General features: G+C 43.8%; 1 protein-coding gene across 3 annotated transcripts; it reads left to right on the top strand.

Moving 5' to 3' along the window:
* The first annotated feature begins 758 nt into the window (after nucleotides 1–758).
* Nucleotides 759–9,059, top strand: LOC308335753 (uncharacterized protein). Of its 3 annotated transcripts, XR_013966092.1 has the most exons (6): nucleotides 759–1,044; nucleotides 3,269–3,345; nucleotides 4,412–4,637; nucleotides 5,144–5,197; nucleotides 5,395–7,013; nucleotides 8,958–9,059. XR_013966092.1 is itself a non-coding variant. In XM_080792930.1 (5 exons), exons 1-5 carry the CDS (start codon nucleotides 858–860, stop codon nucleotides 6,354–6,356), a joined length of 1,506 nt encoding a protein of 501 aa, XP_080649056.1. In that variant the 5' UTR covers nucleotides 759–857; the 3' UTR covers nucleotides 6,357–7,772. The 3 variants fall into 3 exon arrangements, 2 of the variants coding, with proteins under 2 accessions (XP_080649056.1, XP_080649057.1); XM_080792930.1 differs by lacking the exon at nucleotides 8,958–9,059 and having other exon boundaries at nucleotides 5,395–7,772; XM_080792931.1 differs by lacking the exons at nucleotides 5,144–5,197; nucleotides 8,958–9,059 and having other exon boundaries at nucleotides 5,395–7,772.
* Nucleotides 9,060–15,465: the final 6,406 nt, after the last annotated feature.

Below are 15,465 nucleotides of genomic sequence, written 5' to 3'. Positions count from 1 at the left end.
CTGTGGGCAGCTTGCTATTTGTTACTGATGCATAAATCCTGTCTGAAGTGGGATTCGAACCCACGCCTCCAGGGGAGACTGCGACCTGAACGCAGCGCCTTAGACCGCTCGGCCATCCAGACATACAGGGCAGCTTGCCTTGCATCCTTTGTGTTGCACTACTGCCACCTTCTGGTTTTATACAACAATGTCCAGTGAGTGATGGTCTCAGATGTTTCCCCAACCATGCAACCATGGACAAATACATAATAGTCTTTTCTCTCCCGAAACTATCAATTACTTCCTGCCTTGTCACAGTTTCTGATGAATTGAAAATGGAGGACCCTTATGTAAACAAGTCTTAATAGTGCCTTTTCTGGTTTTATGCCGGATTTGGGAGGCATACTTTGGTTAGACATAGCACTGGTCCGAGTCCGACTGGATTAAGGTTGGTGAGGCGGGGTGCATTAAGAATTGGGAGAGGGTTAAGGTTCTAAGGTTTAGGTGTGCTCACTGTGCTGCCCCGTGGGAGGTTAGGGTTAGGGTGAGGGTTTGAGATATCGGACCATAGTATGTGACAAACTGACAATGTATGCTTTTGTCTAACCAAAAGCATGGTAATTAAGCAGTGGGTCGGTGGGTCCGGCTTGAACCACACGGACTACTAGAATGTGACACACGACCGTTCCTTTTTCAAAATACTCCGCTCCGCTGTAGTTAAGTCTCTCGAGTCGAGAGACATACGTTTACTTCGCTGTTTTTCCCGGTGGGTACTCAGATTGCGCTGTAGTAGGCTAACCTAGCAGCAGCAACAACAGTTTAGTATTGTTAGTCTGCAGACGTACACGCAGCACGGCAGCAGCAATAGCCACTACAGAATGTCCGTGCTGGTGGAAGAAGGAGGTCCACGCGTTTCTCTGTTCCGCGCACAGCTCAGATCCGTGCTGGAAACTCTACTAAATGATGCTGTGACGGAAATAACCCGCGTCTATCATGTCAGCACGAGCGTTAATATTTTTACATTGGAGGAGGGGGACTCTCCTCCACAAGACCAGTCTTCTTCTTGTAAGTTTCACAAACAACAAAGTTTCATAAACAAGTCGTCCGACTCCTAGCGCTAGCTCTGGTCCATATAGCCTAGCCATGGTTCACATACTGGCGCTCGTTCATGTTTACTAGCCCTAATGCCCTTGCAACAGCATTTTAGAGTTATGGACCAGAGCAGCTAAGCATGGTTCCCCCAGAGCCATGTGGGTCTCTTCCCCCCCCCCCCCCCCTCCGTATATCCGAAATGTTGTGTGTAGTGTAGTGTATGGATTATGGAAGTGGTTCTTAAACTTTTAATCGCAAGGGTATCCGGACAAAGCAAACAAAAACATGCAATCAATCCATAATTAACTCTTTAGGTTCGCAAATAGGCTCGGGCCCTGGGTCTGACTGACTTCAAGAGACGAGAGAGAGGCACATGTTTTGTTTTCACTGAATTCACTCTAGCTAGCCATAGCCCAAGACTCTCGTAGACGTATTTATCGATTCAGTTCAGTCTCTTAGGCTATTCCAGCAATCCAGCCAGGCAAAAAACTATACAGATTAATGGATAGTCACAGACAGTCGACTATGCATGCACCTTCATGGTACCACAGCTCAAATGCACTTAAATTAAAACAAAGCTCCATGCAGTCCTCCAGACAATCCAAAACAAACTGGTCAGACTCTGCCTTACTCCCAGAACCCACCTCACCCCTGCCCATTTTGACAGGCTGGAATGGCTAAGGGTTGACCAATGAGTACAGCATCTTGCAATAAATGGGTTTCGTCTACAAGATTCGCTACACCACCAAGATACCCATGTACCTGTCTAAATACTTCCTTAATTAATGTTAACACCGTCCACAACCCAGATTTGGCTCAAACGAGTTTAAATAAATTTGCTCCTATGCCTTCTCCATTTTCCTTAGGCTTTTATTATTATTTTTACACTGCATGCCTACGCCCTAGGCATACAGTAAACATACAGTAAACCTGGAATAGGCTGGAATGGCTTAGGGTTTGACGACCGAGGCCTGGTCTAATTAATTTCGCTAGGCTCTGCCACTAAAATGTGAAACGCCCTACTAACAGCCGTTGTTATGAAATGTGAATACCTAAACTCCTTCAAAACAGCTCTCAAATAGCACTTACGGGCAGCTGCAATTCGAAACTGGCAGGCCCCTGTAAAAAAGTTAAAGTCCCCCTCTCCCCCCTATTCTTCCATACTGTACACTCTTTTCCCATTTTTGTATTTAACTGTATATATATATGATGATTTACTTTGTTTTCATCATAGAAGTGCATACTTTTACGTCTATATGTTCTGATGAATTGAAAATGGAGGACACTGATGTAAACAAGTCTTAGTGGTTTTTGTGGTTGTATCCTCCGTAGCAGGTTTTGTATTGACCTGTACATTCGTTTGAACTGTACCTGTTCTACATACTGTCAATACAATTTGCAATCAATCAATCAAAGGGGCCACCAATACAGTAATGGTCTGGATACTATGTCTGTCTGTCTCCAACTGTAGTTTCAGTTAATTTTCCCATAGCTGCATTTTCTTTTCTTTGCCGTACATTTGAACTGGAAACTTGGAAAACAGGGAAGTCAGCAACCTGCCGGCCAGGTGCAGCAAACCAGTGTTGTCCTTTCTCTTATGCCAGAACTAACAATGCCAGAACTAACAGGAGGCTCTCTCTCTGCCGTGTGTGTTCTTGGGGGACATCAGGCACTGAGAGGTCTCTAGGACTATGCTTTGCCTCCTGCCTAGTAGTGTCGTCCTACGTCTCAGAAGACTGTTCGTCTGCGGTGTGCATGTGTCCGTCCTTGTCCACACTTGGCATTACTCTGGTGTATTTGAGTCAAGGAAGCCTTCTCTGCACCTGTGTCACTGTCGTCGTCCTATCGAGTCTCTCGTCCTCCCCTCCTCTCTGGAGACTCTGGGGGTATTGCTCATGACTGTGTACATTCTGTAGCTTGCTTGGTGCCCTCTTGCAAGTGCTGCAACAGAGGTTGTTAACCCCTGTTGCCCTGTCTGTCTTTCCTGGAGGTCTTTCTAGTACAGTACAGTACAGTACATTAAGATATGGCTATGGGAAAATGAACCACAATAGGAAAGTTGTACACCTCCCTCTAAGCATCTGGGACTACAGTTGTGCACACATGTAGCACGTTATTTTCTGACATGCTCATATGCTTCATAAAAATGTGTTAATAAAAAAAAACGTTTTTTTCATATAAATCTCTTTAAATACAGCGCCACCACGCAAGACGGACAGCCTTGGCCCTGACGTCCCAGCATCGCCACCACCTGCTGTGCCCTTCAAAAAAGAGGTGAGGTTGAAACGGCAACCTGTTCTTGTTTATTTGATTATTAACAGAAGATAGTCAGGGAATATTATCAGTATAATGTCAAATCTGGGAATACATTTCTTACCATATTATCAGTATAATGTCAAATCTGGGAATACATTTCTTACCAAGAAGTTTCTTCACCAATGTGTTTGTAAAGGTGTTTATATTCAACCACCCTAGGGGGATTTTTGACAGCTGCTGAATCGGCCACGATTCAGAATGATGAAAACCCCCTAGTTCGACACGATCACATGCTACTTAAAGCATAATGAAATTTAGAACATGTTGCCTTATAATGGTTGTATGATACCCCAACTTTCAGCAGCTGTCAAAAATTCCCCTAGGGTGGTTGAATATAAACCAATGTCGGATTTTATTAATATCCCCTGACTTGTGTTCCCCTTTTGGTGTTAGCATTATGTTATAATATAGCTATTGAAAAATAGCAGATCTACAAGCTCATAGCGAGCCACCAAGTGGCGCGCAACGAGCTTGTAGGTCTGCTATTTTTGAAAAATCGACTGACATAGAAACAGCTTTTTCAGAAAACTGTCAGGATGTAGAAGACATTTTTAGAATCTGATCTCAGGTCAAAATGGGTTTGTGTGTGCGTGTGTGCGTGCGTGTGCGCATCTACAGGTTATTTGGATACCAGTGGTCCATACGACTTCAGAAGAGTTTACATTGCATTTAGGACACATGCAAATGAATGCTGCACTAGATGCTGCTGTGAGCGTACAATATTGTCTCTAGGTTTTCAACACAAGCATGCACATCTTGGATTTTCCACAATGACAAAAAAAAAAAAGAAGAAAATTGTCTTGATTGGGGCCTGACTATAATATGTCCTCAACTTATTGTATGAGTAAAAAATAAAAGAGTCAATCTACATGCTCACTACGAGTCACATCGCGATGCATTATGTGCTTACATGTAGATCAGCCATTTTTGCATTTCACGCTGAAGTGTAAAGCGTGGCTTATGACGTGTCGATGACGAAACGTTTCAAAACGGTAATTGTTTTTTTAAACCATTATTATTAAAGGTATTGAAGAGCGAACCCCACCCTACGATTGTCCATGTGACATCTCTGGCCAGGAAGGATGCAGGCTCGCAGACTCACTCGTGCTTTCATCTACAACCTTCCATCTGGACTACTGCACCTCTACAATCTCCGGCACCTCTGAAAAGGGAAGTGTTGGACGTTTGCATTGGAACGCCGATTGACCGAGACCAGGCCCAGCTTCCAGAGTCGCTGAGTCAAGGCGAAGGTGAGACGACGCACAACACACAACACCCGTGGATTTGAAGTTCTCAGTCGCCAATGACTCGCCATGACATGACTTCAGACGGGGTGCATACTTGGTTTAGACTAGTCATTGGTTAGACATGGGTTAGGGTTAGGTTTAGGTGTGCTGCCCCCGTGGGAGGTTAGGTTTAGGGTGAGGGTTTGAGATAGGTTGTAGTTGTAGGACTAATGACTGGTCTAACCATTGACTAGTCTAAACCAAAAACTGTCTAAACTAAAGTACTGAACCCCTTCAGACATTTGGAAGCATGTTGCGCAACGAAAATAGACGTCACAGCACGTCACAGTGCGACGTGTTGTGAGCTTGTAGATCCGCTATTTTTGGTTATTGATTATTTTAAAATGTAAGACTATAGGAAGTGGTCAGTAAGGACTTGAAATGAAACCACAACAAATCTAAAAATCTGTACTTGTATCTGCTACGAACATTTTTCCTGATGATTATTATTATTATTTTATTTTTTTCAGACTGCATTTCAACTGTCCTGGGGATTGGTCACTGGTCTCAGATATTTAGCAAAGGTAAAAGCCTCAATCTGCGATGTTTGGCTGTGTGTAGAACGATAATACCTAAACATCTTAATTCTTTTCATTGTACTAATTCAGGAAAGGGTAGCGCTAGTGTGCCATCTCCCAAGTCTCAGATTAGGATTTGGCCTGTCACAAATGTTTCATGTCGTCATGAGATTTTGTTTTTGCTTTTATTCCATGCTCGCCAGTGGACAACATGGAGGGTGACGAGCATCCTGGACCCTCCTCTGCCTCAAAAGGGAACGCAGACGCTGATCAGAATCAAGTTGTTTCCAGGGAAGATTCCCAAGAAAGCGTCGCTACCCAGCAGGAGACATGTGACCAATTAGTACTAAGAGCTCGCACCGTACCCAGGCGTCCAAGTGCAGCGAAATGCAATAATAACCTGCTTGTAAATGGAAGCAAAAGTAATCCAGATCAAACGTCCCAGTCACAAACGTCCTGTTTGCAGTCCGCTTCCTTGACTCAGACATCAGAATGTCGTGGGCCCTCCTCGATGTCGGCGGAAGTACTCGAGTGGAATATCGCCATCGAGGACGAGCCGGATGAAGAACAGCCGGACAACGTAAAGATGAAGGATGAACCCTCGGCCTTAGAAGTGACCACCGCGGCCACTGGTCAGACGTCAGACGACCAGCATGCTATGCGCCTGAAGTCATGCGTCGTCAAGCTTGTGAAAGTGAACCCCTTCGCGTGCCACCTGTGCAGCAAGACGTTTAAGCTGCGGCCTTCTCTCCGCCGGCACCTTCGCTTCCACACGGGAGAAAAACCCCACGCGTGCAAGCAGTGCGGCAGGTCCTTCGCACTGAAGGGGAACTTGAAGAACCACTACAAGATCGTCCACAGCGGGGAGTCCCCGCTGTTCCGTTGCGAGTACTGCGTGAGGCAGTACTGCAGCGAGAGCAAGCTCGCCGTCCACGTTAGAGTTCACACCGGCGAGAAGCCCCACCGCTGCGACTTCTGCAAGAAGAAGCACTACAGGTTGAAGAAGAACCTAGTGAAGCACATGTTGAGACACCTGGGATATGGGCCCGCAGCGGACCAGAAGACGAACCACAACCGAGGTCCGAGACCCAAGAAGACTTTCGAAATTATAGCCACTGGCTCAGACAATGCCAGTCGAGTTGGAATGGGGACGATAGGAAAATGACATGTCACGGTTATTGTACTCTTCACCTAGCCAAAGAACTATTCCACAATCTCCGAAATGCTATATCGAGTCTGGAACTACACTGGAAATCCAAGCAAGGAAGCTGGTATTTCCGTTCACAACATCTTTTTTTTTAATATATTCTTTACATTGCGTACATTTGCGCGTACTCATAATCAGAGCTTCCGTCCTCCAGACTGTATAACGTAAGCATTTGAAATTTGTGAGAGGCAAAGGTCTGGCCACGCGAGACTACGATTATTCTTTTAAGATATTTATTTTGTGGCTTTCCACTTTATTTTATTTTTTTATAGATCAAGTTGTTTCCAGGGAAGATTCCCAAGAAAGCGTTGCTACCCAGCAGGAGACATGTGACCAATTATATTAGTACTAAGAGCTCGCACCGCACCCAGGCGTCCAAGTGCAGCTAAATGCAAAGCGCGTTGCAATAACATGCTTGTAAATGGAAGCAAAACTAATCCAGATCAAACGTCCCAGTCACATAATTTATTTTGTGGCTTTCGCCTTTATTTTATTTTTTTATTAAAGTGACAGTAGGCTGACAGGAAATGAGGAGAGAGGGGTGACATGCAGTAAAAGCCATCAGGATCGGGAGTTGAACCCGAGTTGAATACCTTGAGTGGATTACCAGTCAAGGTATTATTTTACCTATATTTTCTAGCTTTTTAGTTGGCATAAAATGCCATGTTTATAAGCATATTAAAACATTAATCTGAGCCACGCTGATCATGCTGCTGCTCTGGGGGTGATGGCACGTCCGTTCCCTATGCCTACACTACAGATCCGGACTACATCACTTCTGGCTTTGGGCGGAAGTGACCCGTCATCTCTGCTTATTTCGCGGATTTCTCCTGCACTAGCGCCAGGATCTCGCCTAGAGATCTCGCCTATAGAGGGTTTAAGTGGTACTGAATTTGCAGCTCAACAAAAGCTAATTCCTAGTTTTTTTTATCGATTATCGATTATCGTCCCATCCCTACTAGTCAGGTCTGGTTTCTACTTGACCAGCCATATTTAAATGGTGGCACATGATGATGCCAAAATACATAAATAGTATTTGAGCAGCTTTTGAATAATGTTTAGAAAAGTGTGTGAAATCTGATTTTGTTGAAACCTTGATTTGCTCGCCAGGTCTTTATTACAATCTATTTTTAAATGAATTGGTAAGACTTTTGTTCAATGCAAAAAGCAATCTCTGTTTTTGAGTGTTTTGTGAAATTATGCTGTAGATTTTGTCGGCACTTATTTTTAGTTGGTGCATCATCTAACTCAGGAGTTTAAATATAAAATTAATTAATAAAACAAATCTAGTATTGTGTATTTAATTTGTTTGCAACATTTGTCCTCTACAATACGTGTAAACTGAGATTAGATCTATTTAAATTCTTATATAGATATAGATATATAGAGAGAGAGAACATTGTTTTTCTCACGCAACAGTAAGTACATACAGTAAGTGTATACAGGGCATCTGCACATTTCTAAAGTGACAATCTAAGGACTTTTAAGATCTTTTAAATACGGTTAAAATTAAATTAAAATGACAATGTTGGCATCAAAAGTAACCAACAAACTATATACTACAATATAGCTGGGGGTGCACTTCAAAAGATTTGACTTTTAAACGGTGGCCACATTTTGTAATTACTTTGATGCCTGAAGAAGGTTATCAGTGACCGAAACATTGCTTCTTAAATAAATCTGCTCCTGTCTGCCTTGCAAGCGGGGTGCATACTTAGTTTAGACTAGTCATTGGTTAGACATGGGTTAAGGTTAGGTTTAGGTGTGCTGCCCCGTGGGAGGTTAGGTTTAGGGTGAGGGTTTGAACTTTGAGATAGGTTGTAGTTGTAGGACTAATGACTGGACTAACCAATGACTAGTCTAAACCAAAAACTGTCTAAACAAGCAGCCTAAAAAGGCTGAAATCCACTCACTGTCCTAGTCTAGCTTTCTGCAAAGAAAAAGGCTCCTGCAACCACAGACTGATATTCATATGTCTCCCTCGTGTGGTCATTGTAAGTATAACACATTTTCCACAGAGGGATATTTCACTTTGGTATACCACATCAATACAGCATGGAATTGTGGACCGTCTTATCCAAAGATAACAAAATATAGTTTTGGGTCTGTGGAGAAAAGTCTCATGAAATGGTGGTCTGTGTGGCTTAAATGCCGAATAAATAATGAACCTTGATATGAAAAATGGTTGAAAACCCTGCATCAAGTGATCGCAAATGTATATGTAGTATACTTCAAGTTCCTAAATGGTACGTTTTTATATAGTGCTTTTATCCAAAGTGATTTACATAGATTGTGCATTACATTCACACACCGATGGCAGAGGAAACCATGCAAGGCACCATCCTCATCAGCAATTAGGGGTTGAGAGTCTTGCTCAAGGACACTTGAGCAAGGGAACCTTGTGGTTCCCATCTGCCCACTCTACCCCCTGATCCACTGCCACCCCTCCTATTTATCGATATCACAATGAAAACTGTTTAAAAAAAATATATATATATACCATGGGCCATGGCATTTACATGTTTTTATATTGACGTTATATTATGAGTGTCCCAGCAGGCCCGCATGTTGGGAGTGGCTGTTCCGTCTCTGTTCTGCGTGTGAAGACCTGTCCTTCCGGTCCAGTCCTCCATCTCAGTGTAAAGTCTGACACACTCTGACCTTCCAGCAGTTCCTGCAACGACTGGATTCAACGTGACAACATGTCAGAATGCATTTCTGGAGCTTTTAAGGTTTTATTTTATTTTTTTACCTCGCCAATTTAGTCGTTATACCAATGAATTCCTCCCCACACACATGTGTGTTAATGTCACTGCTGTATAATCCTACTGGCTCACCGGCCAGTATACTGACCAAGGTTATAATAAAACTAACTAAATTTTTTTAACTAGAATTAACAAAACATTTTAGTTAACTGAAACTAATAACTAAAAATAAATTAAAAAACGATAACTAAACTGAAACTGTATTATGTGTCCTCAAAACGAACAGAAATTATCTAGACAAAATACCCTTAGTTTTAGTTTTTATCAATATTTATACGCCTTTCGGATATTAATAACAAAATCCTTTTAAATTCATTCGATTAATTTCCTCGTTTCTCCAGCAAGTTTTACGGCACTGTACGGCAGCATGTAGCCACAAATAAACCGTACGAAAAAAACTAAACTAAAACGAAGCATTTTCACCGAAATAAAAACTAGCAAACCCGCTCCAAAAACGAACTAAAACTAACTGAACTAGAAAAAAATATGTCAAAACTAAGCTATAGTGAAAAAAAACTAAACTATCATAACCTTGATACTGACGCGTGCCGCCTCCCAGCCCGTAGGATTATCTGCAGTAACGATATCGAGCTCCCACGCCCCGGCATCCCTTCACAATTGGCCCAACTGTGTTTGGACTTGAGAGCTACTTTCAAAATGAGCAGCTCAACAAGATCTACCCACCAAAAACGCAATACCATTGCTGAAAATGGCTTTGGCATTTGGCTTTGGCTTTGGCTTCGGCGCTGGCAATACATTTAAGACAAATGCACCTTTTTGAATAGGTGGAGTTTTTTTGTATTTCATTTGTAATCTACAATTTAGGCATTTAGCATTAAGCAGCATCTACCACATTTGTGCACAGCAACACTCTTGAAAACAAAGTATTGCATTATGGGTTTGAGCTGACAGGCCCTTTTTTTTATGTCAGTCAATCAATCAAGTCAACTTAATTCAAGTGGGCAGATGCCAAAAAGTGTTTTTATATTTTTAAATTAAATATTCTTTAGGTGCATAAGTCATGCATGTGATCTACCTGCACACAGCCATTGTGATCTACTGGTAGATGCGATCTACCTTTTTGGGCACCCCTTGGTGTAGACCAAGCCGGATGCACTACGGGGGATTCGAACCCACAACCTAGTGGGCAGCAGAGACAAATTAGCCATTTCGGGCCAGTGGGGCCGGGGCCCAGGGGTGTTTTATTAATTTAGGTCAAAAAGATAATACAATAAAATGGGGAGCCCTAAGGGTTAATCCATCCCTGGTGGGCAGACAAAAATAATTGCTGATCTACAAGCTCTCAATGCATCTGTGACGCTTGTAGATCTGCTATTTCCGCTGGGCAGCATGCTTCCATAGAAGACATGCTGGTTTTTCTATATGGAATCCAAATGAGTGAGTGATCGTGGTGACTGAGAACTTGAATCCAAGGGGAATATAAATAAATGACTTGAAGATGACTCTCTCTCTCTTCTCTCCATCTTAATTAACCTCTCTCCTCTCCTCTCACCTGCAACAGAAGGGAGCTGCTGACTGTGTTCATATCCACCTCTGAGGTCACCGCCATCTTTATCAACGTCCTCTTGGACCTGAGTCCTGGCGGCACATTAGCCACACAACACAGAAATAACTGTGAGTACTTCAAGAGCTCAAGAAATGTATGTATAAAAACACACAAAGCTATAAGACATGGGCCTTTTGCCCCGACTATACACTGCATGGTGTATATATGCGTTGCTGTCGGGCAGAAACCTTATCTCCATATTCTACCTGTTTTTCTATGTTTCTTTTCTCCGTAATTTAACACCCTACTTGATCAGTACCACAGCGTCACATAAAAGTGTTTCAAGCTTGTAGATATGCAGACTTTTGCTATTTTTGCATTTGAATCCTAAGAAGTAACGATAGCAAATGTTGGTATTTCCACCCGACAGAGATGATTTACCGGTATTTTGTAATAACGCCAATACATACTGCAGTATAAACGGCATACTCTAGGCCTATAATTAAACGTTATATTGGCATATATATATATATATATATATATATATATATATATAATGTATATATATAGTGTGTCAGTGAGTGCAGTTAACTCACGCCCTTGGCAGGAGAAAGCCATCTTTGTGTCACATTCTGCGTTGTCCCATTGTCCCCCATCCGTCACACAGGCACATGTCTTAGACCCCTGAGTGGAAGGTTTACCCGGCAGCCAGGCCCTGAAGGAGTGTTTTTCGTTTTGACAGCAGATTTGGATTGATTCAGATTTTTGATTTAAACACACAATGACATTCATGCGATTTCAGTCAAGTCAATCTACAGTTCATTTTGTTAACTCTAATGTATTTTGCTGAGACATGACGCTGTCACAATGCCTGAAATAGCAGGTCTACAAGCTCACAACGAGGCCTGCAGCTGCGAGTCCGAGACACTTTGTGAGCTTAATGACCGGCTAGTGCCGAGAATAGTGCCACTCAAAGTGGCTACTGGCCAATCACAGTGCGTCCTTGCACAAGCGTATTGGCTTTTCGACACTCGAGCGCAGCCAAGCATAAAATGACATGTCTTAGTTCTTACTGGATCTCTTCTCCGCTAGTCCCATACACTACAGTCTAGTTTTTGATTTGCTGACAAAATTGCCAAAATATCTAGTCATAGTTTTAGTCATCATGGCTTAGTTTTTATTTCATTTGGTCAGTGGAAAAAAGGTAACCTGACTCCGCAGCACTGAGTTCACAAGTTTCCCCAGTCCTACCTTGATCTGGTCTCTCTCAAGCAGAAACCATAATAATTTCGAGTTGTAGTACTTGTTAGCTTGTGTTTACATTTGCGCTGTGGCACAGCTACAATGCGTCACCAGTCTCACGCTGACTCCGCCTCTATATAGCGGCCACATATCGCTCCGATCTTTCAGGCTTCGTACACACATAAATAACAACTGCGCTGTGCTCTGCCTGTGTTTCATGGCCGCCCCGATGCTTTTCCAATGGAAGTCACGTGGTTTGACCAAACACTTGTGTTTGATTGCCCCCCCCCCCACCCCTCACCCCATCACACACAACTGTTTGGTCAAACCACGTGACTTCCATTGGAAAAGCATTGAGGCGGCCATGAAACACGGACAGCACAGAGCATGTTCGTCTGATATGTGTGTATACGAAGCCTTAAGAGTACGTCGTCTCTGCCCAGAGAGAGACCGGATGGGAGCAGGAGGAGGAACTCACTGCTGCCACCAGTGTTGTTTTCGTCGACTAAAGCTAAGACGAAGAATGTTCGTCGACTACCTTTTCCGCTGAAGAAAACAAAATTAAAAACTATGCTATATGGTGACTAAAACTAAGACTAAATATACTGACAATTTCGTCAACAAATAAAAACTAGGCTAAAATGTTAGGAAGGGACTAGTGGACAACGGATCCAGTATAAGTCATTTTACACTTGGTTGCATGCTGGAAATAGCAGATCTGCATCGAGCTGCGACGCGTTGTGAGCTTGTAGATCGGCTATTTTCAGCGTAAAATAAGTCATTATGACGGCAACAAGGCCCGCAAAAATACATTTTAGTCGACTAAATCACCTGTAGATTATTCTTATGACATTTAGTCGACTAAAACCAGACTAACACTAATACATTCCAGGTGACTAAAAATGTGACTAAGACTAAGTGAAAACTATTCAGGAGACTAAATGACTAAAACTAAAATAGAAATTTGCTGCCAAAAACAACACTGGCTGCCACCAGCTGGCGGAGTCAGGTTAGACCAAAAAGGTACAGTCAACGAAAACCTTTAGTCAAGATTTATTTTGACACTGACCTGAAGGAGGTCTGCCGTCCGTCGGACCACACCCATTCGTCTCGGACCAGTCCGAACCAGACTTTGTTGCCGCCGGCGGCGGAGACGAGCGCTCTGTTTTCCGCGGCGGAGCGGACGCTGGCGAGGTCCGTGTAGTGAGTCCTGCAGTGCTCCTGGCCGCCTCGCCACGCCGTTTCTCCTCTCACGTGCACCAACGCCTGACCGCCGTCGCTCAGACCTTCACGGCATATTTTGCAGTTGACAGAGGGGCAATTGTGTGTTATTATTATTATGAATATGTTGTTGTGTACTATTATTACACGGCTTTATTGAATGCTTGATTCTATAATTCGCTGAATTCAGCGGTGTGTTATTTATTTCTGAATAACCAGTAAGACGCGCAAACGCGGGAAGCGAACGCATAACCATATAAGGAGTCCCCAAAGCAGCTATACGTCCAAATATGGAGTGTGTTGCATCACAAATCACTCAGCTCCATATATGGGCACAAAGGGGGGGACACGCACGCACAGACATGATCTGCTATAGGTCTCATAGTAAGTGCTCACTGCGTTCGCAATGACCGATGAACTTATTGCGAACGTAGTGATTGCGAACGCAGTGAGCACTTACTATGAGACCTAGCAGATCCTGTCTGTCTGTCTGTCTGTCTGTGTGTGTGTCCCCTTTGTGCCCATATATGGAGCTGGTGTCCGTGTGTCACGCTTTTGTGCCCATATATGGAGCTGCTTCGGGGACTCCTTATATGGTTATGGCTGAGTCATGGTGACAACTTAAATATGTACGAGCTGCGTTCGCTTCCCGCGTTTGCGCGTCTTACTGGTAATATTTATAAAGCATAGTATATTTACAAAGCACATCAAATAAAGGCACACAGCGCAGCTTACAGTTGAATAGATTTGCGTATAAACTGTGGCGGGATAATGCTTTCTATACAGTTAGCCCGTCATGGAACCTCTCCCTCCGCTCATGCTGTAGCTGAGGTTTCAAGGTCGCACCGTCTAACGTTTAGACGGTTTAGACTCTAAACCTTCCACCGCGTTTCAGAACCGGCGCGTATTTTCCACTTATTTACAATTCTTACCCCCTCCGGCCGATTGTATCCAAAAAGTAAAGGTTGGAGGAACTGCTCTCAGAGGTTTTTTTTTGTTGGTCAGATGTATAATCGGATTGTCCCCCCTGCATGTTCATCATGCATGAAATCCAAATTTCAACATCTCACCAGCGGAGGCAGTAATGTTGCCTCTGTGGCCACAACTTCCTGAAAAACATGGAACCGGCTGACTAAATAAAACGATTTTAAACACTCGTTTCAACCCGTCACTTAGATGTTCTTGTCCGTGAAGAAAGAAAACATCTGAGAGCAGATCCCCTGACCTCTACTTTTTTGGATACGATGTGCGGAAAAAGGGTACGAATTGTGTAAATAGTGGGGAAAATGTGCGCCGGTTCTGTTCTGGGACCTCATGTCGGAGGAGCTACAGTATATGAGCGGAGGGAGAGGTTCCATATGGGGGGCTCCTATTGTACAGTATATTCTTCAACTCACGCGTGTAACACATCAAGTTCTTGGTGTCGCTGCAGAAGACGTCGTTCCAACTCCCGTCCTCCAACACTTCTCCACACCTCTCGGTGTCGGGGTTGTTGGGCTCGCCCGCCAACCAGTTGAAATACCCGCCGCCGCCACCGGCCGTCCCGGAACCGTCGGACCACACCCATCGGTCTGGGCCTCTCCTCGCCAGGCCTATCCAGAAGGTCCCTGCGGCGGTGGTAGAGCGGAGCTGGTCCATGTGTGTCTGGTTATCCACGGAGGTCAGCTCGCTGTGCTTCACCGCACAGTAGGCCCGGGCGTCGCTCCAGGTCGTGGCTCGGTCGACGTGGTGATAATACTGGTCGGAGGCTGTTCGATAACAGGAGACACGTGTGATGTGACCAGGGGGGCAGTCAGACAGATTTTTTTGTGAAGCCACTAAGGAAATGAAAGTTCATATAATGGCCTGTTGTGGCGCTGTCATTGGGCCCAAAAAAAACCCATAGCCCCATATAAGTCCATGTATTTGGGCCCAACTTCACCTAGACTGTATTACCTTAATAAACATGGTCATGAATACTTTCTTCTTCCAGTCACTAGTTTAAAGTCTCATTTCTAATGTCATAATATTCTTTTTGGAAAATGATGGCCCCATTTATTTAAAAAAAATGACAATAAAGTCGCACATGTTCTGAGGGTCGTGGCTACCGTTACAGTCTATGAACGGGATCCCCCTCCCACTCGAGTCAAAATAAAAACCAACGAAGAAGAAAGGGGGAAGTCCCGCCTCGTTGTCTGGGCCAGCCAATGGGCCAGCTGGGCCCAAACGGATCTAGAAAGATGGCGACTTCCATTGCAAGGACTGACAGGCTTCATTTTACGTTCATGTTAGACCCGGGGAACGCTTTGTCCATATTTTTTACAGTCTATGGATGTGACTGACGTTTTTAGGT

This window comes from Protomyctophum bolini (assembly GCF_963924005.1).
Source record: "Protomyctophum bolini genome assembly, chromosome: 20".
Classification (NCBI taxonomy): Eukaryota; Metazoa; Chordata; class Actinopteri; order Myctophiformes; family Myctophidae; genus Protomyctophum; species Protomyctophum bolini.
This window is presented reverse-complemented; position numbering and strand designations above follow the sequence as displayed.

What these genes read in the sequence shown, in the direction of transcription:
- LOC308335753 (XM_080792930.1), top strand. Translation starts at nt 858, where the DNA reads ATGTCCGTGCTGGTGGAAGAAGGAGGTCCACGCGTTTCTCTGTTCCGC. An exon ending in CTGTGCCCTTCAAAAAAGAG is followed by an intron (nt 3,346 to 4,411) that starts GTGAGGTTGAAA and finishes TTATTATTAAAG; the next exon opens with GTATTGAAGAGCGAACCCCA. An exon ending in GTCTCAGATATTTAGCAAAG is followed by an intron (nt 5,198 to 5,394) that starts GTAAAAGCCTCA and finishes CATGCTCGCCAG; the next exon opens with TGGACAACATGGAGGGTGAC.